A 24,791-nucleotide genomic window follows, 5' to 3' on the forward strand; every position below is an offset into this window, starting at 1 on the left:
CAGTCATGGATCTCCTTGTGAATGGTGGCATTTTGAGAGATATGGCTGCCAAGGCATGAGAAGTGATCAACATATTTCAGAATCTCTCCTTCACCTTATATTGTATTTACAAACGAGAGGACCGTATTGTTGAAGAGGAGAGTGTGAAACGGACTGGTAAGCTAGAAGAGATACTTGTTAGGAAGGAAGATGTGTTTGGACATTTTGAACAACTTGAGGATAGACAAGTCCCCCGGGCCTGACGGGATATATCCTAGGATTATGTGGGAAGCAAGAGAGGAAATTGCAGAACCGTTGGCAATGATCTTTTCGTCTTCACTGTCAACGGGGGTGGTACCAGGGGACTGGAGAGTGGCGAATGTTGTGCCCCTGTTCAAAAAAGGGAATAGGGATAACCCCGGGAATTACAGGCCAGTTAGTCTTACTTCGGTGGTAGGCAAAGTAATGGAAAGGGTACTGAGGGATAGGATTTATGAGTATCTGGAAAGACACTGCTTGATTAGGGACAGCCAGCACGGATTTGTGACGGGTAGGTCTTGCCTTACAAGTCTTATTGAATTCTTTGAGGAGGTGACCAAGCATGTGGATGAGGGTAGAGCAGTGGATGTAGTATACATGGATTTTAGTAAGGCATTTAATAAGGTTCTCCATGGTAGGCTTATGCGGAAAGTCAGGAAGCATGGGATAGAGGGAAATTTGGCCAGTTGGATAGAAAACTGGCTAACCGGTCGAAGTCAGAGAGTGGTGGTAGATGGTAAATATTCAGCCTGGAGCCCGGTTACAAGTGGAGTTCCGCAGGGATCAGTTCTGGGTCCTCTGCTGTTTGTAAATTTTATTAATGACTTGGAAGAGGGAGTCGAAGGGTGGGTCAGTAAATTTGCAGATGATACGAAGATTGGTGGAGTTGTGGATAGTGAGGAGGGTTTTTGTCGGCTGCAAAGGGACTTAGATATGGTGCAGAGCTGGGCTGAGGAGTAGCAGATGGAGTTCAACCCTGTCAAGTGTGAGGTTGTCCATTTTGGAAGGACAAATAAGAATGTGGAATACAGGGTTAACAGTAGGTGGAGGAGCAGAGGGATTTGGGGTCTATGTTCATAGATCTTTGAAAGTTGCCACTTAGGTGGACAGAGCTTATAAGAAGGCCTATGGTGTATTAGCGTTCATTAGCAGAGGGATTGAATTCAAGAGTCGTGAAGTGATGTTGCAGCTGTACAGGACTTTGGTTAGGCCACATTTGGAGTACTGTGTGCAGTTCTGGTCGCCTCACTTTATGAAAGATGTGGAAGCTTTGGAGAGGGTGCAGAGAAGATTTACCAGGATGTTGTCTGGAATGGAGAATAGGTCGTACGAGGATAGGTTGAGAGTGCTAGGCCTTTTCTCATTGGAACGGCGAAGGATGAGGGGTGACTTGATAGAGGTTTATAAGATGATCAGAGGAATAGATAGAGTGGACAGTCAGAAACCTTTTCCCCGGGTACAACAGAGTGTTACAAGGGGACGTAAATTTAAGCTGAAGGGTGGAAGGTATAGGGGAGATGTCAGGGGTAAGTTCTTTACCCAGAGAGTGGTGGGGGCATGGAATGCGCTGCCTGTGGGACTGGCAGAGTCAGAATCATTGGCGACCTTTAGGCAGCAATTGGATAGATATATGGATGGGTGCTTAAGCTAGGACAAATGTTCGCCACAACATCATGGGCCGAAGGGCCTGTTCTGTGCTGTATTGTTCTATGTTTTATGTTCTATATAGGAGGTGGTCAATGTGTGTGGTATGAGTTTTATTTTGGCAACATTCAAGTAAATGCCAAGTCTCTTCTATGGATAATCTGATGCAGAATGCACATCAATGTTGCAGTTACTGACAAACTGCAGATCAACATATGTCCATGGTGGTCAGTTTAGGTTTGGCATAGAGATGACACAGGTTTCCATCTAAGTTATATTGAATAATCATAACAGATGGTGGCTATCACAAAGCTTTGCTCAACACCCCTGTCAAAATTTGAAGGGAACCATTTCTGTTCTCCAATGTAGTTGCAGTCATATTATCATAAAGGATTGTAGTGATTCCGTATGCAGAAGCTAAGTGGATGAGGCAAAGAGAGAAGTGGAATACAAGTGCAGCAGATAATCAAGAAGACATATGGAATGTTGGCCCTTTTTTCAATGGGGTTGGAACATAAGAACAGGGAAGTCTTACTGAAACTGTAGTAGGTCCTGGTGAGTAATGACACTTGTACTACTGTGAGGAGTTTTGGTCTCTGTATTTAAGAAGGTATCATTTCATTGGAGGCATGTTCAGTGAAGATTCACTAGTATGATCCCCAATATGGAAAGTCTGAACAAGTTGGGACTCCACTCACTGAAGTTTAGAAGAATGAGAGCTGATATCATTGAAACATATCGGATTCTTAAGGGATTTGCCAGGTAAATGCTGAGAGGATATTTCCCCTCATTGCAGAGTCTTGGATCAAAGGCTCAGAGTAAAGGGGTGCCAATTTAAGAACAAGATGAGGAGGAATTTCTTTGCTCAGAGGGTGAAAGTCTTTGGAACTCCTTGCCACAGAAAGTTGTGGAGGCAAAATTCTTATGTATATTTAAGAATGAGATAGATAGATTCTTGATCAGTAGGAGAATCAAGGATTACAGGGAAAGGGCAGAAAAGTGGACATGAGGAATGTTGGATCAGCCACAATTCAATTGCATGGCAAGGCAGGCTTGAGGGGCTGAATGACCTATTATTATTCCTAATTTTTTTATCTTATATTTACCCACAGCTTGTACCTATAGACTCACTCACACATAAGAATCCATCTCCCCTGTGACCCAGATGCTCCACCCAAGCGCTGCCCAACCCACCCAACTACATGCACACACATTCAACCAATAACCTTTCCTGGCATCTCCACTCTTTATGCCCCTCTCATGGAACCCACAATTCCATGACCTAATCTGGTTTCCAATGGCCTTACACCACGTCTTATAGCTCGCTAAATTCTTTGAGTCTTTGGCTTTAATGAAAGCCTGACTGCCTGCATGTAGTGCCTTTGGACGCTCAAAACAGTAAAGTTAATTGTAGTTTCTTTCCAAGCTGGGTGCTGATCACTTATAATTGATAGGATTTAAGGATTTGTAACAATTACTAAAAGATTTGGACATTTTTTAACAACCATCTGCAGTGAATTCTTAACATTGCCAGCCATGCTAGTGGAGATGATAAAAATTTGTCAGATCAATCAAACCATAAACTATGAATCATTTTGTCTATTACTGCATTGTTCCTTTCACACAGCTTGTTGGTAAAAGGGCTTCCTGCTGCCATATTCATAACTATTAAGTTCATATTTCTTCATATCTCCAAGTTCATCATTACACCCATTATCAGATATTTAACTATTGGTAAAAGTCCAGTCCCTGCCCCATTTTCATTACATTATCATAATTATTTTCATGTTTTTACTATGTATTATAGTTGATTGATTCAATCTGGTTGCCAAATCTACAAAAGCTATTTTTTTTCTTTATCCCACACCTGTATGTCTACGCTGTCTAATACTGACCAACTGAAAGATTTTGCCACTAATACATTCATCATTGGGGTGAAACTTCCTGTATCAAAGAGTGTGCTGCTGGAAAAGCACAGCAGGTCAGGCTGCACCCGAGGAGCAGAAGAGTCAACATTTTGAGAATAACCTCTTCATCAGGAATGTGGGGGAGGCCCAAGGGGGCTGAAAGATAAATGGGTAGGGGATTGGGGCTGGGGGGGAAGGTAGCTAGGAATGCGATAGGTAGATGAATCGTGATAGGTCAGAGGGGAGGGTGGAATGAACAGGTGGGAAAGAAAATGGACAGATTGGACAATTCAAGAGGGCAGTGCCGAGTTGGACGGTTGGATCTTGGATAAAGTGGGGGGAATGGGAGGTGAGGTGAGAAAACTGGTGAAATCAGTATTGATCGCATATGGTTGGAGGGTCCCAAGGTGGAAGTTGAGGTGTTCTTCATCCGGGTGTCGGGTGGCTAGAATCTGGCAGTGGAAGAGACCCAGGACTTGCAGAGTGGGAGGGTGAGTTGAAGTGTTTGGCCACAGGGCGGTGGGGTTATTAAGTGTGTTTGTCCCAGAGATGTTCTCTGAAATGTTCCGCAAGTTGGCATCCTGTGTCCCCAGTGTAAGGGAGATCACATCACCCCTATCTGCATATCCCTATTGCATTCCCAGTTAGCTTCCCCCCAGACCCATTTATCTCTCAGCCCCCTTGGGTCTCCCGCACATCCCTGAAGAGCTTATATTCGAAATGTCAACTATCTTGCCTCTCGGATGCTGCCTGACTGGTTGTGCTTTTCCAGCAGCACACTTTTTGACTCTGATCTCCAGCATCCACAGTCCTCACTTTCTCCCAGTTGATTAAAACTTCCTGTGACCAATAAAAAGCCCTCTCTTTGATCCATATCTGCTTATTCTGCTTCTGAATGTTTGAATACTTTATTGTACTTTTTGGGATAATACATGGTGTAATGGTATTTTGAATCACACCTGAAACATCATTTGACTAAACCCTACACATTTAGAATCAGAATTATTGTGATGTACAGCACAGAAACAGACTCTTCAGTCCAACTTGTCCATGCCAACCAGATATCCTAAATTAATCTAGTCCCATTTGCCAGCATATCCCATGTCCCTCTAAAACCTTCCTATTCATATACCCTCCCAGATGCCTTTTAAATGATGTAATTGTACCAGCCTTCACCACTTCCTCTGGCAGCTCATTCCATATACGCACCACCCTCTGCATGAAAAGGTTGTCCCTTACAATTTTAAATCTTTCCCATCTTACCATAAACGTATGCCCTCCAGCTTTAGACTTCTCCACCCCAGGGAAAAGACCTTGCTTATTTACCCTATCCATGCCCCTCATGATTTTATAAATCTCTATAAGGTCACCCCTCAGCTTCCAACACTCCAGGGAAAACAGCCCTTGCCTATTCAGTCTCTCCCTATGGCTCAAACCCTCCAGTCTTGGTAACATCCTTGTTAAACAGGGTTAATTTGTTTATTATAATTCCCAAATTCATTAAGCTTCTAGAATTCATCAAAAGCATTTCTGCCCTCCTTTCCCCTCATTCAAATTCTTTATTCCAACCTACATCTTGATGATCTTTAATGACACTAGGATTTCCATTTTCTTTTGAATGGCCGATTGCCCTATTTGCACCACGAAAACTGATGGAAAGCATTACTTTCCAATTATTTTTGTTTTATAATGCTTCTGACATTTCTTCTGACCAAGTGCGTTTATCCTCAAATTTAACTCCTGTCAAACCCAGAAGTGCACCCAGATTTGACATTTTGGATTAGTCCAACAGCTGAAATGCCAGCACAGATTGAGGAATTTTAAAATATAATCTCTGCAGTCCTGCACACCATGTACTAAATTCTATGATTGGTCTTTTATAGGACAATGTTCACTGTTTCTGAATATGTCAAGATGCGACCATGGCAGTATCAGGTCTCACCCACTTCCACCAATTCCCACATCAGGTGCCCCCTCCAGATCCCTGCCCATCTCCTCCAGCATTCCCAGTTAAATTCACTAACCTCACCGGCCTGGCCATCGCTCTCCCTCTCCCACCACCAGCACCAGCACAACAACAACAATAACAGAGGTCTTGGAGCAAAATGAGAAATAAATCACCCGCCAACAAACGTCAGCTCCCAGCCGCACATTCGCCACAACTGTAAATTAAAAACCTTGAGTAATTACAGAATAAAAGGCAAATCAAATTGTTTAAAAATACTGAGGCTCATGTACATTTAAACAACAGAGCTTTCTATCACTCCGTAAATACTCAGATGATATTCCGCCGAATCAGCTGTTTGATATTGAAGCCTTTATCTTTTAGAAAAGGGGTTTAGGGTTGCAGCTGGTTCCTGTTTGCAGAAGGCATTGGCTGCAGGTAATGGTCAGATTTATTAATTATCGCTTCTGTGAAGTGAAAAAGCCTTTTGCTCGGTATTTCAAGGAGAAGAATATAATGTGTAATATTTGAAGAGTTGTCTTTTTAATTTCAATTGTATTTACTACATTATGTCTGCGCTTTGTTTGTTATTAGTTGATGTTCATTGTTGAATGGAATAAATGCTAACGTTCTTCCATTTTCTCTCTCAGTAAAGCATTTATTACTTCTGACACCTCTGTTAAGTTGCAGTTTTCTCTCTCTTCGCCGCCCACTCCAAGCGTTATAAATACGTTTGCTAATAGCAACTGTGGAAGGCATTTATAGGATCCAAGTTGCTGGAGTTACTGTCTTTTAGTCTTTTCTACAGCACTTTTCCTGGGCCTGTAGTACAAACAGCATCTTGCTTGAAGACTGCTCAACTCTAAAATTATGGAATATTTGTTAGCATCTGCATTAATTGTACTTACACAATAAGATCCTTCTTGTTTTCAAAAATGTTAATTTGAATAGAAGTCGGGGAAAAAAAAGTCAGTGAGCAAGAATTATGTAAAATTCTCTGAATGCTGGTAACTCAGCCAAACTATCAAACAGCATGTTCAGCCCTTTATAAAGCCATTAAGACTGGCAGAATAGAATCATATTTGTAATTATGAAAGATCTACAGCAAAAACGCATGGAGCCTCCCGGATATTGCAAACTATCCTCAAGAACATTAATTTTTTTGAGTTTGAGATTTGTCTTGAATAGACCTAAATGAGCATTGTTAAAGGCCATGCAACACCAGGTTGTAGTCCAACAGGTTTATTTGGAAGCACGCTGTTGCTTCCAAATAAACCTGTTGGACTATAAATTGGTGTTGTGCGATTTTTAACTTTGTGCACTTCAGTCCAACACTGGCATCTCCACGTCATAAATGAGCATTTTAAGTATCAGCCACCCAATCTGCTCTTCATTCATTGCCTTCGATAATCAGAGGGTTAGATAGGGTGGACAGGGAGAGCCTTTTTCCAAGAATGGTGACGGCGAGCACGAGGGGGCATAGCTTTAAATTGAGGGGTGATAGATATAGGACAGATGTCAGAGGTAGTTTCTTTACTCAGAGAGATGGAATGCTTTGCCTGCAACGGTAGTAGAATCGCCAACTTTAAGTACATTTAAGTCGTCATTGGACAAGCATATGGACGTACATGGAATAGTGTAGGTTGGATGGGCTTCAGATTGGTATGACAGGTAGGCGCAACATCGAGGGCCGAAGGGCCTGTACTGCGCTGTTATGTTCTATGTATGTTAAAAAAGGTGAATAAATAAGATAAAAATTTGGTGTTGTCATGCCAGTCATTTGTGTGTAACTGTGGCACTTGTGAATTTGTGATTGTAATTTCCTTATCGATCTGGTCAGATGTAGGTTTTTGTAAGTGCCCTTCTGAACCCACAATTATTTATTTTGTTCTAATTTTAACATAGCCAGATTTTAACAAATAACCCTCATTATTTTAGGACCTTATCCCAATGGTAAATTTCATACCTTAGATCAACTTCAGATAGCTGAAAATAATGGCATTGAAATTACAACAAGGAAGGTATTCTGCAAAACAAAAATTACTGGAGAAACTCAGCAGGTCTGGCTGCATCTATGAAGAGAAAACAGAGTTAACACTTTGAATTCAGCGGAACTTCAGAGTTTCTGTTTATGTTTCAGATTTCCAGTATCCACAGTTCTTTGTTTTATGTCAAGGTATTCTGGATACACTGTCAACCGCAATAATAAATTTACATGAGACAGCTAGAAAAAAGTCTGAATGGAGTTTTTTAAAAATTCATTAATGGAATGTGGGCATTGCTGTCCAGGCCAGTGTTTATAATCCACCCCTAGCTGCTCTTGAAGGTGGTGGTGAACTGCTGCAGTTCATTTGGTGTAGATACTCCCAAAATGCTGTTAGGAAGTTCCAGGATTTTGACCCCACGACAGTAAAGGAACAATGATATATTTCCAAGCCAGGATGATGAATGGTTTGGAGGGAAATTTACACATGAGTGTGTTTCCACATACCTCTTGCTGTTGTCTTAAACAAAAGCGGTCAAAGGTTTGGAATGCCGTATGAAAGGAACAGTATTCTAGCTATACTTAAAGGTCGTGGCTTGGAATGTGGCAGGTTCAGTTCTATTGAGGAAACATTGTCAGGGCCCATAGCCTTTGCAGTATCTCGTGCCTTCAGCCATTTCTTAATATCACATGGAGTGAATTAAAGTGGCTGAAGGCTGTGACGCTGGGGACCTCAGGAGAAGGCCGAGATGGATCATCCATTTGGCATTTCTGAGTGAAGATTGTTCCAAATGCTTAAGTCTTGTCTTTTTCACTAATTCTATGGCCTCTCCATTTATGATGATAGGGATGCTTGTGACGCCAGTTTCTCCAGTGAGTTTTTTTTTTAATTGTCCACCACCATTCACAATTGGATGTTGCATGACTGAAGAGTTTAGAACTGATCTGTTGATAGTAGAATCAATTAGTCCTTTCTATTACTTACTGCTTATGCAGTTTGGCAGACATGTAGCCCTAGGAGAAAGTGAGGACTACAGATGCTGGAGATCAGAGTCAAGAGTCTGGTACCTGAAAAGCATAGCAGATCAGACAGCATCTGAGGAGCAGGGGAATCAACATTTCAGGTATAAGCCTTTCATGTAGTCCTGTTTTGTATCTTTAACAATGGACGCCTCTTTCCAGATATGCCTGGTGGTGCTCCTGGTATGCCATTGTACATTCTTGATTGAACCAGGATCGATCCCCTGGCACGATGGTAATAGTAGCATGGGCAATGTGCTGGACTATGAATTTGCAGATTGTGTTTGAATACAGTTCTGTTGCTGCTGATGGCTGAAAGCACATCAGATGCACAGATCTGTGTGAGGTCTATCCCATTTGCATACTGATAGTGCCACAAAACATGATGAAGGGTATTCTCAGTGTAAAGATGGGACTTCACCTCCACAAGGATTGTGCAGTGGTTACTCCTACTAATAGTTTCATGGATTGATAGATCTGTAACAGGCAGGTTGGTAAGGATGAAGTCAAATATGTTTTTCCCTCTTATTTCCCTGATTACCAGTTACTAACCTAGTCTATGTCTTTTAGGACTAGGCCAGTTTGGTAAGTAATGTTGCTGCGGAACTACTCTTGGCAATGGACATTGAAGTCCCCTACCGGTGCACATTTAGCGTCCTTACTACCTTCAGTGCTTTCTCCCAAATTCCATGTGGAGGAATTCTGAGTCGGGTTGATATCTGTAATCAACAAGGGATATCCTTATCCATGTTTCGCCAGATATGATGAGACTTCATGGAGTCCAGAACCAACATTGAGGAATCCCAGGGCATGTCACTGTGTCACCATCTCTACTGCCCTACTGGTAGGACAGAACATACCCAGTGTGGACATCGTGTCTAAGACATTGTCATCAAGGTATGTTTAAAGGATTTTGACTGTGTCAGACTGCTGTTTGGCTAGTCTATGAGAGAGTTCTTAAAATTTTAGTACTAATGCCCAGATGTTGGTAAGGAGGGTCAGCAGGGCTGAATTTACTATTGTAATTTCCCAAGCTTAGTTCAATGCCAGGTGGTCTGTGCGATTTCAATTTTTTTGGAGATTTTTCAATGATTTGATACAATCGAGTGGCCTGCTAGGCCAGTTCAAAGGGCAGTTAGGAGTCAGACATATTCCAGTGTGTATGGGGATACATGTAAGCCAGACCAGTTAAGGGTGCCAGATTTCTTTCCTTAAAGGTTATTCGTGAACCAGATGGATATTTTCTTATGACAATTGACAATGGAATTAACAATTTCAAATTTTAATGAATTCAAATTCTACAATCTGTCCTGGAACATGGAACATTACCTGGGTCTCATGATTACTAAACTAGAGACAAAATCTCTTACACCATTTCTTCCATCTGTGTATTCCTCCTTTCAGTGCACATCTGATGGATGTTTCAGAGTGTCTCTTTGTTTTAAAAAAATACTTACAGTCTGTTGAACTGTTATCCTGCCTTATGTGAAGTTTTTTAAAAGAATGTAAAATATTACAGTTACTGAAAATCTGAAATAAAAATAAAGGTTGGAAATATTTAGCAGGCCTGACATTAGCAGTGGAGAGAGAAACAGAGTTAATTTCGGGTCTGTGACCTTGCTTCAGAATACTGATCAAACTCGGGGGGGAAACAAAAACTCAATATAATAAAGTAGAAACAGTAAATGGAAAACCCCTTGGTTAAATTTTCAAGGTGAAAATTTAGTCGTGAAAGAAAAGTCACAGTAAATTAAACACTGATACCAAAGCAAATAATTGCAGTGGTGAAGTGCAGCATTGTCGAAATAAGGTTAATGATCTTCTGCGTTCCACAAGGGTAAGTGCCACTGTCTTCAGTCTGCTATCACGCACTCAAGCGCTCATCAATACTCACGGAACGCAAGTCTCGAAATTGCATGCATCATTTACCTTCAAAGGCTCTCGCCTACCTCATCCTTGCAAACTCTGCACTTCCTATTCAGTAGATCAGCTAACCATCTCTTCTGTTTATGTGTGACTACTAATCTCTCTTCCATCTACTTTTATCGCAGTCGATCCTCCCTTTGTCTCTGTAGGAAAACCCAGTCCATCAATAGGACAAGAAACACAAGACCATCAGGCTTCTTGCTTTCTACAAAGAGAAAATTCTAGAACTGGCTGGAGATGAGCACGACTGCTTGTGGAACCAAGAGGCCTCAATGGCCATCCAACCCATAAAACTTTATCCTTCTTTGACAACTAATTCTCCCTCTTACGAAGGCACTAGTGGTATCTAGCTCCACAAACAATTCAGAAGGAAGCCACTCCACTTTCAGAGGATGCAGTGGAAAGGCTTTCATCTGCATCTTCCACCTGTTCTGAAAAAATACCCTCAGTGGATATCCTTTCAAGATTAGACTCCGGATCACAATCTGGTGAGCAGGTCTCCATGCCCGGGCAGAGTTGTCCTAGGAGCTAGCACCCAGACAACAGCTGGAGAGCAAGTTCTTGCTGCGTTTTGGGCAAAAGATGATCCAATTGACGTGGCCATTGACGATTGTGAAAATGCACTGACAGACATAGGAACAGCAGGCTTGAACATTAAAAGCATGCTGTAAGCTGGCGAAGGGAGAAAATAATCCACCAATGCTATCAGTGCCGTGCTGGCTGCAATACACATATGTCTGATTGTTTCCATGGACAAGGTGGTGACTGTCATGGTGACCAAGGTCTAGCCAACACTGCCTGCTAGATGTATGCAGAAAAATGCACGACATCTCCTTAGCTATAAGGGCTCAACATCACTAACAAGGCAAGTGGGCGACAAGGGACCTTAACCTAAATACAGGTGCTCCTTCCTCTGAGAAAGACTGGGTCGTGCCAGTTGGCCTGTATGAGATTCTGCACAGGTTCAAACAGAGTGGAGTGAGCCTGAATCCGGAAAGGACACTCTCAGCAGAGCTGCGCTAATAGGCCCAAAGTACCTACATAAACACCTCTAAGATATCCTGGCCAACTACAGAGCAGGCTCCCACTACCTGGAAGTTAGGACTGCAGTTTGGGTTGTGCTGGAAGGAAGAAAAAAACTGAAAGTGCATCTTACACTTTTGTAACTATATCTTTATTTACATGGTCAAACAAGGTATTGCAATATAGTGTTGTATGTCAGACCTGGTCAAGTCACATCTATGTAGGCGATGAGCACCCTCCTCCGATATCTCAAGGATGAAAGAAGTTACAATCGCCAAACATTGACCTAATGAATTTGCAGCTTTACTCTGACCCTGAAGAAGATAGCATAAACTTATTATATTCCTGATGAAGGGCTTGTGCCCAAAAAAATGATTCTCCTGCTCCTCAGATGACCTGCTATGCTTTTCCAGTGCCACACTTTTCAACTCTGGTCTCCAGCATCTGCAGTTCTCACTTTCTCCAGTAACTTACTGCACCCAATTTGTGTGGTGTTAGCCATTTTGTGTAGTTATTACACAGATGATTTTTGATCCAACGTGGCAAGGTTCCATTTTTTGTTTGTGAGACAAATTTGTAGGCTCCACCTCAGAATGCAAGCTATTCCCCCCAGCCACCCTGTTCTCTTTTTGCATTGTTTTTCCTGTAGTCCCATAAACTCTCAGCTTCCCCCATTTCAGTTGAGTCCTTTTCTATTACAATCAATGTGCCCACTTTACCTCTAGACCGCAAGACTTTTGGAAATTTTCTTCTCTTGACCCTGCACACTCTCTCATGCAGAAGCTACAGCGATCATGACCTGCATGAACCCCGCTCCCTCCCAGAAGACCCAAACCACTTCTGTTATCTATGAGGTTCTACCTTTTTTGGAAAAGCTAGTTCATAAAAAGGACAAGAAACACAAGACCAAATGTAATTGAGTGGTGGCTCACATCAGGCTTTTCGCTTTCTGCAAAGAGAAAATTCTAGAACTGGCTGGAGAAGAGCACGACTGCTTGTGGAGCCAGCCAGGCCTCAATGGCCATCCAACCCATAAAACTTTATCCCTCTTTGGTAACTAATTCTCCCCCTCAGGAAGGCACTAGTGGTACCTAGCTCCACAAACAATTCAGAAGGAAGCCACTCTACTCTGAGGATGCAGTGGAAAGGTTTTCACCTGCATTTAAAATTTACCTTTATCACTGTCATCGTTCTTTCAGCAACCCTGTGCAATGAGCTCCATTCCCAGGATTGAAATGCCCACTTCCACCAGGACTCAATGTACTGCTCCCTGATAAGTTCCCATTGAGTAAACCCCTAGGCCTGATCGTGGGGCACTCCTTGGACTGACTTGGCAGGACAGCAGTTTGGGATTGATGGCACAAGTTCGAAGCGGCAATAGAATCCCAAAATACAGTTCTTTATACACAGTTCCTCCATATATTAAAATTCCATTGCTGTGGTGTTACATTGTTTTACTAAAAAAAAACACAGGTTATAGTACACAAAGGTTTGAGGAATTTCTGTCCTGGGGGACAGGCATGGGTAAAAACATGTGTTAAGTGCTGGCTGTTACTTCTAATGACATTAAGAGTGTCTGTCCGGTCTGCTAGCATAATTAAGAGGTATTAGTCCTTTTGACTTTTAAGTTAGTAAATGTTGGTTAAAAATACCAGGTGTTTATGCTCTAAATAAGTTAGAAATTGTACCTGTACTTAATAAAAGGATAAAGGATATTAGACTGTTTGTTTGTTTACCACAGCTGGGTTGTGAGATTTGTTTACTATTTGCTGGTGTGAGTTTCATTCATTCATGCGATTTCACTCCAGCGCTGTTTTGACAGTTTTTATTTTGAAAGGGATAATGACCCAGTGAAAAGGTATTTTACCAAGTACATGAAACTGTTCAGTGTTCCATAATCTATTCAGGTCCAGAAGATCGTTGGTGAAGACTTGATGGTGGGAACGATATTGTTCTGTATGCTACGCTTATTCAGAGGTTAAACACTGCTCGTAGCGAGGGCTGATAAAGTGTGAAAATGCAGTAATGGGTTTGAAAGGGCTGCTTTGATTAGAAAGGGTTGTTTTATATTTGGTCTATCTTATCTATACTACAGAACCACAGTTTTATGAATGAATGAAACTGTTATAGTAGGGAGTTATGATTGAATTAAATGGTAATGCAGTGTTCACTTGCGAGCGGGTTAGTAAAGAAGTAATGAATGAATAGACATAAAGCACTTGTGCGTGACTGAAGGGACCTAGATACAATCACTCAAAGTCCCAAGTGAGCACAGTTCAGCCGTTACACTAATGCACTTTCAATTCCCAGACTGCTTGCACTTTACCTGCTGATTGATTTAGGCCTGATCCCCAGAGTGTAACGACTCTAATGCCCGAATCTGCAAGGCCAAGAACCTGCCTGAATGTAGCCAACCCCCTTGATTAACTGTAGTGGTACTTCCTTACAATGTCCCCATTGATCCCACTAAGTACTGCTTCCCTTTGACTTCCACAGATAGCTATTTGCTTAAAGCAAATGCAAGGTGTTTACTGTGTAAGCTGCTGATGTATACTATGGCTGTGATGTTAATGTAGCACAGTGACATACCACTCCCTTAACTGATTAGTACTCTCTCAACTGCACAACCAGCTTGTTTCTATGTTAAAAAGTACTGCAAACCACATGAAGGCTCATATTTTGTAAATCAATGCTTTCTTCATGCATTTTCATAACTTCAGCAATGTAAAATACGCAGAGGCTGGCAGTCTCCATATAAGTGCAAGGTGAGCTAAGAACTATAAGATATATCCTGCATTGATACATGTGTATCCCCAAGCACAGAGCAAAATATCAGAAGCATGTAAGTCCCAGGTGTCCCTGAATTCCAGAGTAAACTATTGAAATTGGTGTGTGACTTGGTCTGAGAGCTGACATGATTAATGGTGTACTGAGTTTGATGGTTTGTCAGTAGCAACTGGCATGGATGAAAGGTTGAGGAGAATAGTGTCACTGAATTTGCAGGAACATCTGCTGAAAACACAATTGGATAATGGTCAGAACAAACAATTGGAGAGCAGAAACCGTAAGGTACCTGATAGTGCATACTCCCACATGTAATTCTATTTGGTTTCTTGGTGAAGGAGAGGTGAATTGGAACTGATTATAAAAATGGCAAGGTGGGATGTTAATGAGATGCAAATCCATGAAGATAAGGTATCCATTCAATGGCAAAATTCAGAAGCCTCCATTTCAGTCTTGAGGGAAAAATTGCAGAATTGGTTTAGCAAGGTCGAGGTTCAGATTTTTTTCATACTCCATGTGTTTTCCAAATTTGTCACCATTGCTCATGCTGCACCAGAAAGGGGAAAATTCTGTTTTGTATGTAGTATGTGTGTGAAGTGGTTTTTGTTTGTGATAAAATGAGAAATTAAATATTCTATTTTGATGTTTAAAATATGTTTCCAAAAAGATACTGTTTAGTCAATAGTGCTTTTCATCTTTTGTTACAGTGCAAAATATAAATCATGAAATATTATTCTTTAAGATATTAACTAACTGGAATTTCTAATTTTGTTTTTAAAAGTTGTAGGTCCCTCCAGGAATTGGCACAAAATTGGTAAAATGTTTTTGATCATAAATTAACAAGTAGATGGGTAGTGGTACATGGATTTATGCATCTTTACAATAGACGTTCATGAAATTCATATGCATTTACTGTATACTCCAGAAGGATGTTCACTTTAAGGCATAGTCACTTTTTGGAAAGTTGTGAAATATTTTGTTTGGAAATATTTTGCACCGAGTGTTTATCCCTATTGGGATTGTAATATCCATGCCAGTTTGGAACTCTTTTTAAAAAAAACAGAATGCTGGAAAGACATCAAAGGGAAGTCCACTTTTGGAATGGAGGGTGTATTGTTTTTGGTTTGTATTTATCATAATATTTACAATTAAGGAAATTTTGAAATTGAAATCCTGATGTTTCAAACTATTTTGAAATTTTTTTTGTAATAGTTATAAGTTGTGGGAGTCAACTTTGTATGTAGTGGATACATCTGAGCAATTTGTAAACACAATGTACTGATTTTGAAACGGTTGTTTAATCTTCAGACATCAGCGTAGATAGTTTATGCAGATATGTACACTTTTATCCCATAAGAAAGCAAATTGTCTGTTGAATTATGAGTTTTTGACCAGCAACTGTCAACCTAAGCCCCAGAGGATATTTCCAGAAAGTTGTTATGCTCCAGTCATTGATTTCATGGCCAGTTCTGTCTGTATATGCCATCAAACTGAATTCTTAGTCCCACTGTAATTTGCACAGCCAACATGGAATCCCAATATAAACCACAAAAAATAATTTTCTTGGCATTGTAGTAGTATCACTATCCACGAGTCCAAAGGTTTGATTTCTAGTCTCACCTACTTCAGATGTGTTTCATAGCATGTTTGAACAAATTGATTAAAAGTACGAACATTAAATACATATTTGACATAAGACTAGCACATCAATGAGGATAAAGTGTCTCTGCTATGAGAGGAGAGCTTGTAAAGAGAGTATGCTGCTATGAGCTGGGGAAATACAGAATCATGGTATATTAAAGTTTATACACAGGCCAGTGAGGTAATGGTTTTTCTCCATGCCCTTTCACTTTGATTATGGAAATGTATTTTGAAGATAAGAAGCAGAGCTATCTCGAATATCTTGGTCAAAACTAATTCCACCACCAAATGGAAAAAGATTATCATCACATTTGTGTGTGCAGTGCCACTCCAGTTATTCTCAACTGTGTTTTGGCCACAGCCCCCCTCGGAGCTCTTCTCAGGTTCCAAGTCCCCCCTTTCAAACAGGGATACAACACAAACAGACAGAAAATCATTTATTATTGAATGGCAAGAAAACTTTTAACATACTGACATACTGGACAAAACTTAAAAAAAAAAGACTATGAAATTAAGCATCCATCAGGCCTAATGCGATCTTTGCGCTTGATGCTTTTCTGCACATTTCATGATGTTGGGCTCCAAATTAGGCAATGACAGTCTGAGGTCACCTCCTGTTGCGACATCAGTTCTGTTCCTGGATTTTGTCAAGGAAACTACCTTGCAGAATCTGCTCTCAAACAAATATGTTAAGGGAAAGACATTAAAAAAAATTGGGCTTTTATTTCACAGGGTTGTAAATTTATTCGGCAGATCACTTTTGAACCAAAAAGCTTTTTGAAACTGACTGAACTGATGATGTGCAGTTGTATCACTTTGAAGATCAGTCAAACTCGCGAGGTTCTGCCTCAGCTTATACTTCAACTGGATTCTACTATAAATAGAAAGATATTGTAAATAGGAGGGAAACCGTTGACTCCAATGAAGGCTGTTGGGTAGTTCATTGGTTCAGTTGCCAGGGCCCCCATAAACCCCTACAGTTCCCTTTCTCTTAATTTTCAGTCTGTAGCTTCCTTCAAATGTGCCAAGGTCCCCAAGGGTGCCATACGACCCCCATTGAGAATGGCTATGTTACTCTACACATAATTTGGAGGTGCTGGTGTTGGACTGAGGTGTACAAAGTTAAAAATCACACAACACCACATTATTGTCAACCACCTGATGAAGAAGCAGCACTCTGAAAGCTCGTGCTTTCAAATAAACCTGTTAGACTATAACTTGGTTTTGTGTGATTTTTAACCTTAATCTACACAGATTAGATTGCCTTGTTTCCCTGTATTAGAATTCCCTAAATTTTACAAGTACTTAATAGCTATTAAGTCCTTTGATGAGTTCAGAGGTCATAAAAAGGATCATATAAATATAAGTCAAGGAGCCAATGAAGTAATATATTGAGTAAAAGTCATCTTTCTCCCACTTTGACAAGTGTAACAAGTTGTCAACATTGCAAATGCATTCTCCCTTTTTCCTAAATAAACATTTATGCCTTGATTTTATTTTATTGCAGTCACATGTACCTATGTACGTTGAAAGGTTTTGTATTGCAAGCAGTACAGGCCAAAGCAAACAAGCACACAGATCATAGGGTGCTTCGAGCAAGGCGTACAGGGTTACAGCTGCACAAGAGGTGCACAAAGCAAGATCGACATTAGCAAGATCAACATTATCTGAAGTTAGAGAGGTCCATTTACCAGTCTAACAACAGTAGAAAATAAGTTTATTCTTGAACCTATTGGTGCGTGTGTTCAAGCTTTTATATCTTTGCCTAACGGAAGAGGTTGGAAGAGAGCATTACCAGATAGGAGGGGTCTTTGATGAGGTGGCAATGAGAAGTGTAAGTGGAGTCCATGGATGGACGGCTGGTTTCCGTGATAGTCTGGGCTGTGCACACAACCTTCTATAGTTTTTTTGCAAGGTTTGTAGCTCAGGTTGAGGTTTAGAGTGTAGGTTTGCTCGCTGAGCTGTAGGTTTGATATCCAGACGTTTCATTACCTGGCTAGGTAACATCATCAGTGGCGACCTCCAAGTGAAGCGAAGCTGTTGTCTCCTGCTTTCTATTTATATCTTTCTCCTGGATAGGATTCATGGGGTTTGTGGTGATGTCATTTCCTGTTCGTTTTCTGAGGGGTTGATAGATGGCATCTAGATCTATGTGTTTGTTTATGGTGTTGTGGTTGGAGTGCCAGGCCTCTAGGAATTCTCTGGCATGTCTTTGCTTAGCCTGTCCCAGGATAGATGTGTTGTCCCAGTCGAAATGGTGGTTTCCGGGAGAAAGATATAAATAGAAAGCAGGAGACAACAGCTTGGCTTCACTTGGAGGTCGCCACTGATGATATTACCTAGCCAGGTAATGAAACATCTGGATATCAAACCTACACCCTCCTTCTATAGTTTCTTACAGTTCTGGGCAGAGCAGTTGCCGTACCAGACCGTTATGCACCCAGATAGAATGCTTTCAGTAAAAGTTGGTGAGGATCCTTATGGACATGCCAAATTTCCTAAACTGCCTGAGGAAGAAGAGCCATTGTTGTGCCTCCTTGACCGTTGCATCTACAAGGGAGGTCCAGGCCTTTGAATTGTCTTTAAACAAAGTGTTTTAAATATGAATATTCCTACTGTTCTTCTAGTCAACTGAAGATTTTCAATATCTTTAGATTGTAATTTACAATTCGTATTCTAAATGGCAAAAAAATTCTCTTTATTTGATGTCCCTTTATAAACGATACGAAATGATCTGGCCTCATTAATTCTAAAATAATCTGCACAAAGTTTATTAATACACAACAATGCAGATTGGTAATAAATAAGGATCCTCCTGTATTGTATAAAACGTTAGCAACTGCTTTTTGGATTGTACAGGACAACATTTGCAAAGGCAAAGACATTGGATAAGTGCATTGAATGGCATCCCTTGTGCCTTAAATTGTGTGGCTCTGAATCTACAAGGATTATAATCCATTGCATAGCAAACAAGTGCAATAATCTACTGAAGAAGGGTAATTGGACTTGAAACATTAACTCTGCGTTTTCTCCACCGGTGCCGACATACAATGTTTCTCCTGCAATTTTTGCTTTTGCAATAATCTACTGTTTTATAACCTTTTCATGAAATACAGTGTTATTATTTGTTTCAGAACTGGAGTGATGTTAAGGAACACAAGAATTAAAGAAAATACTGCAAATGTGCGACCATCGGAAAAAACATTTATCTTTAATTTCAAGACAGGACATCAGTCATGTGTGCTGACTGCACCCATCCAGATTCCTATGCAAGGAAGTATCAATGATTTACATGGCCGTCTAATGCTCTTACATAATCTTCCTTATTTTATTGACAATGGTGAGTAAGTTATGTCTCAAATTGCAGGTATTTCCTATTCACCTATCATATCTGTCCTTGCTGATCTGCAATGATATCCAGTCAATTAATGTCTTGAATTTAAAATTCACATCCCTGTTTTCAAAACCCACTCTGGCCTTGTTCCTCCCAATCTCTATAATCTCTTCCAGGCTTGCAACCCTCCAAAGTATCTGCTTTTCTCTAACTCTGACCTCCTGAGCATTCTTATTCCAATCACTGTTCTATTGGTGGCCGTGCCTATTCGTTACCTTGTCTCTATGCTCTGGAATAACTGTCCATATTGCTTTTCTCCTTTAAGACACTCTTCAAAACCTGCTCCTTTTAACAATCTTTTAATTATTTAACTGATATTGTCCTGATATGGCATTCTGTTCTATCTTGATTTACAGCATTCTTGTAAAGTGTCTTGGGGAATTTTATTATAATTCAAGGTGCTGGATAATCTTTGCTTCTATTACTTAATTGTTCATGGAGGGTGGGGGTAAGGGGGGATGTGGATGTGGATGTTGCTGGCTGGAGCAGCATTTATTGCCCATGCCTCATTGTTTGTGACAAGGTGGTGATAAATACCTTCTACACTCCATGTGATGTAGGTAGATCCACAGTAGTGTCAGTGAAGACTAGATAAATTTTGTTCTTTTGCATGAAGACATGTCCATTTTCCGAATCTGTGATATGTGATTAGATTAGATTACTTACAGTGTGGAAAAAGGCCCTTCGGCCCAACAAGTCCACACCGACCTGCCGAACCGCAACCCACTCAGACCCATTCCCCTACATTTACCCCTTCACCTAACACTACAGGCAATTTAGCATGGCCAATTCACCTAACCTGCACATTTTTGCACTGTGGGAGGAAACCCACGCAGGCAGACTCCACACAGTCAGTCGCCTGAGGCGGGAATTGAACCCGGGTCTCTGGCACTGTGAGGCAGCAGTGCTAACCACAAAAGCTAACTTCAGATGTGTACTTTTCTTAGATTAGATTCCCTACAGTGTGGAAACAGGCCCTCCGGCCCAACCAGTCCACACCGACCCTCCAAAGAGTAACCCATCCAAACCCATTCCCCTCTGACTAATGCACCTAACACTATGGGCAATTTAGCATGGCCAATTCACTTAACCTGCACATCTTTGGACTGTGGGAGGAAACCAGAACACCCAGAGGAACCCCACACAGACACTGGGAGTATGTGCAAACTCCACACAGACAGTCACCAGAGGCTAGACTTGAACCTGGGACCCTGGTGCTGTGAGGCAGTAGTACTAACCACTGGGCCACCGTACTTTCTGGAGAAATGTATCCCTCCAACCAATCCTACCTCTCAATTTGGCAGTTCAGTGTAGCTGTATTCCTCCTCTCTCTTTAGTATTACTAAACCTTCAACGTACCTATTTTTGAACCATCCCTAGTGCCGTGAGCTAGCTGTTTAGCCTCTGCCCACCCCTAATTACACTTAATGTCTTGCTGCCATACTCCCATCACTTGTGCTGCACTGACATTCTCATTGTAACTTGTGTGATGCTAATGTACAAATTTAAAATTGGTGATTGCTGTTTTGAAGAAAGGTGGCTAAAATTAATCAGTGAGCAGAAGGAAAGCCAAAAGGGCCAGAAAGTGCAAAAATTTACATTTTTCAAAGCAAACTTTTGACTTCCTATTTAGAAAAAAATATGGTTTGAAATTTATTTGCCATTGAGCACCTAATTGTCTGCAAATCTTCTAGTTCATTAGTAAAAACAATTGGACTAATACAGATGAACAGCACAGAAACAGACCATTCAGTCCATCTCGTCCATGCCAACTAGATATTCTAAATTATTCTAATCTTATTTGCCAGTAATTGGCCCATATCCCTCTAAGCCTTTCCTATTCATATACATTCAGATGCCTTCTAAAAGTTGTAATTCTACCAGCCTCATCACTTACCCTGGTAGTTCATTTCACACACACACCACCCTCTGTGTGAAAATGTTGCCGCTTAGGTCCCTTTTAGATCTTTCCCCCTCACCTTTAAAGCTATGCCCTCTAATTTTGACTTCCCTAGCCTGGGGAAAAGACCTTGACTATTTACCCAGTCCATGTCCCTCATGATTTTATAAACTACTACAAGGTCACCCCTCAGCCTCCAACGCTCCAGAGAAAATAGCCCCAGCCTATTCGGTTCTCCCTATGGCTTAAATGCTCCAACCTATCAACATCTTTGTAAGTTTTTTTCTAAACCTTTTCAAATTTCGCATCAACTTTCCTATAGCAGGAGGACCAGAACTGAACAAAGTATTCCAAATTGGCCTAACTAGTGTCCTGTATATCTGTAACATAACATCCCAACTCCTATATTCAAGACACTGTGACTTTTGTTAATTAGAGTCCTAGAGTAATACAGGTTGGAAACAGGGCCTTCAGGCCAAACTGGTCCATGCTGACTATGGTGCCCTCTTAGCTAGTTCCAATTGCCTGGATTTGGTCCATATTCCTCCAAATCCTTCCCAAAAAATGTACCTATCCAAATGTTTGTTAAATGTTGTTATTGTACCTTCCTCTACCACTTTGTCTGGCAATCCATCCCACATACACAGCACCCTCCACCAAGTACTTGGAAAAATAGGCTGATTATCTGTGTCTTCAGAATGCAAGTTGTATTATCTATATTAAAGTTCAATACCAAAAGTAATCCTCTGTACTTTACACTGACATATATTTTGTGCAAGTAGCTCCGGTTGGCGTTCTGCATGTAGGTTTGCTCGTTTCGTCACCATATTAGGCAGCATCATCAGTGAGCCTCTGGATGAAGCCATGGTGGTATGGCCCACATTTTACTTGTGTGTTTAGGTTTCCTTGGATCGGTGATTCCATTTCCTGTGGTGATGCCATTTCCTGTTCTTTTTCTCAGGGGGTGGTAAATGGCACCCAAGTCAATGTGTTTGTTAATAGAGCTCTGGTTGGAATGCCATGCTTCTAGGAATTCTCACACATGTCTCTTTGGAGTGTCGTAGGATGGATATATTGTCCCATTCGAAGTGGTGTCCTTCCTCATCTGTATGTAAAGATACTAGTGAGAGTGGGTCGTGTCTTTTTGTGGCTAGTTGATGTTCATGTATCCTGGTGGCTAGTTTTCTACCTGTTTGTCCAGTGTAGTGTTTGTTACAGTTCTTGCAAGGGTTTTTTATATATTTACAAAAAAAACCCTTTGCAAGAACTGTAACAAATACTACATTGGGCAAACAAACAAAAAACTACTAGCCACAAAAAAGACATGACCCACTCTCACTAGTATCTTTACATATAGATGAGGAAGGACACCACTTCGACTGGGACAATATATCCATCCTCGGGCACGCCAAACAGAGACACGCATGAGAATTCCTAGAAACGTGGCATTCCAACCAGATCTTTATCAACAAACACATTGACTTGGGTGCCATTTATCCCCCCATAAGAAAAACAACAGGAAATGACATCACCAACCTGAGGAAACATCAACACATAAATAGAAAGCGGGCCATACCACCAGTCTTCATCCGGAGGCTCACTGATGATGTTACCTAGTATGGTGATGAAACATCTGAAAATGAATCTTCCAGCTTAGCGAGCAAACCTACATCGAGATTTTGTGCAAGTGTGAACTGGTATTATTAAAGGTTAATTATTTATTAATAATGCGTCAGTGTTTTGGTCTTAATCACTTTCTGTGAGCATTTCAAGGGATTGTCACTCTTTGGATAAGAAATTTCTCCTTATCTCAGTCCTGAGTAGACTATTCTGTATCCTTAGCCTGTTACTCTTGATTCTGGACGCCCCACTCATCTGGAACATCCTTTGTGCATTTACCCTGTGTAATCCTAATTTGAATTTTATAGTTTTCTGAGATTCCTCCCTCATTGTTTTAAGCTCTGGTGAATTCCAGTCTTCAGTCCTGCCATCCTTGGAAGCTGGTAAACCTTCATAGCACTCCCCTTAAAGGCCAGAACATGCAGCCTCAGATAAGCAAACTAAAACTGCGCATAATACTCAGGGCATTCTCACTAAGGCCCTGTACAACCGCAGCAAAACATCACTGCTCCTGTACTCAAACGTACTCATTATGAAGGCCAACATTCTATTCGCCTTTATCACCAGCTGCTGTACCAATATGCTTACTGTTAGTGGCTGATATTCAATAACACTCCAGTCTCGTTACACCCCCTTTCCCAATCTGTCATGATTCAGATAAAAATGTCTTTGTGTGTTTACTATCAAAGTGGATAATCTCACATTTATCCACATTCAGGTGCATCACAGGCTGATTGTGATTAAATTCTCATCAGTCCCTTATATAGTAAAATCTGTTTGATACTGATCTTACCTCATCTTGTCAAACAGGCTTTAATTTCATGTTATTTTAGCATTATTTTAGCCAGTTTTCTTTTGGGGCAGTTACAGGATGAGTTGGTGTGGGAAATGGGAGAATGGTTTATTGGTGCATGAGGGACAAACTTTTCTAAAGTTGGAACTGAGGCAGTTTGCAGATTTGAGGAACATTTCTATATTAATCTGTTCCAAATGATTTGAGTGCATTTAAATGAAATATATCCTATTCCGCACTGTAAAGTCTCTCATTATGATAATAAAAAAAGTAAATCTTAAACTCTATGATATAGTTTTAAATCTGAACCATTTTGTATCTTTTTTTTGACAAATTTGATATGTCAGTAAAGAATAGATTAAATTTGATTGCCTCTTTCATCCATTAAATTCATTTGTTGTTTTTCAAATAGAAGGAGAAATATTCTTTTCAACACTTTGATTTAAATATTTTACAGACTTAAAAAATTCTCTTGATCAGTTTGTTAATGAAGAAACTAAGAAGACCTATGATGAAGAAGCAGAAGCTGTTTTAGAGAAACTAAAAACGAGTGATGTGCGTGCTGAACAGCTTGTTAATACTTGGGCTAAAGCTTATCAAGAGGTACGTATTTCAAAAATTTAAGTCTACAGCTTTGTAGATATCTGATGTGTCCAAAGGTAAAATCTTAATTCACAGTTTAAAAACTTTCTTATTTGGTACAGGAATAATTTGTTACCTGCAGATAAATATTACTTACAGAGACAGTACAAAACTGTTAATAAGACCCCTGTATGAACAGTTTTGACTTTAATTAGTAAGGTTCAGCATTTAACATAATATCGATGCACAGTTGCTCCATCATGAGATACATTGTGTTGTGGCACTGGAGATCATAGAGTCAGTTGATGGGTTTCAATGCAGCTCATTGACACACTCTTAAACTTATATTTTTTGTTTATTTTTATTGGAATGTTTTGTTATCATGCTTTTTTTTTTAAACTTGGTTTTTTCTTCCTTTCCTTTCGGAATAAAAAAATTAACAGCTGTGACAGAATAGCTCATGAGACCAGGTTACATTACATGCCATTGATTAAATCACCTTTTTAGCGAGAGTAAATATATATATATTTTTAAGAATAGTAACAACATGGGTACAGAGGAAACATCTTTTGAAGCAATTTCTCATACTTTTTACCCATATGGTCATTAC

At 40.5% G+C, this 24,791-nt stretch overlaps 2 protein-coding genes across 4 annotated transcripts in view; one reads left to right on the plus strand and one right to left on the minus strand.

The window, feature by feature from the left end:
- rad51ap1 (RAD51 associated protein 1) overlaps window positions 1-5,681 on the minus strand; it is a 63,715-nt gene extending 58,034 nt beyond the window's left edge. Inside the window, exon 1 of the mRNA XM_087999545.1 lies at window positions 5,594-5,681. Within this exon, the coding sequence (XP_087855671.1) occupies window positions 5,594-5,610 (17 nt within the window). The 5' untranslated portion in view covers window positions 5,611-5,681. The remainder of the gene's footprint in view (window positions 1-5,593) is intronic.
- A 245-nt stretch (window positions 5,682-5,926) lies between these two features.
- The window catches only part of ferry3 (FERRY endosomal RAB5 effector complex subunit 3), a 56,543-nt gene continuing 37,678 nt past the window's right edge, over window positions 5,927-24,791 (plus strand). The window contains exons 1-4 of one of the 3 annotated variants that reach the window (XM_043713686.2): window positions 5,935-5,952; window positions 9,278-9,415; window positions 19,027-19,232; window positions 24,057-24,202. In XM_043713686.2, the coding sequence (XP_043569621.1) occupies window positions 19,037-19,232; window positions 24,057-24,202 (342 nt within the window). In that variant the 5' untranslated portion in view covers window positions 5,935-5,952; window positions 9,278-9,415; window positions 19,027-19,036. Of the gene's footprint in view, window positions 5,953-9,277; window positions 9,416-19,026; window positions 19,233-24,056; window positions 24,203-24,791 lie in introns of those variants that run through there. The other 2 variants (XM_043713683.2, XM_087999546.1) reach the window with 2 other exon arrangements.

The sequence above is a fragment of the Chiloscyllium plagiosum genome, unplaced genomic scaffold (assembly GCF_037043375.1).
Source record: "Chiloscyllium plagiosum isolate Xiang-an unplaced genomic scaffold, Cpla_swu_hap1 HiC_scaffold_23, whole genome shotgun sequence".
NCBI lineage: Eukaryota > Metazoa > Chordata > Chondrichthyes > Orectolobiformes > Hemiscylliidae > Chiloscyllium > Chiloscyllium plagiosum.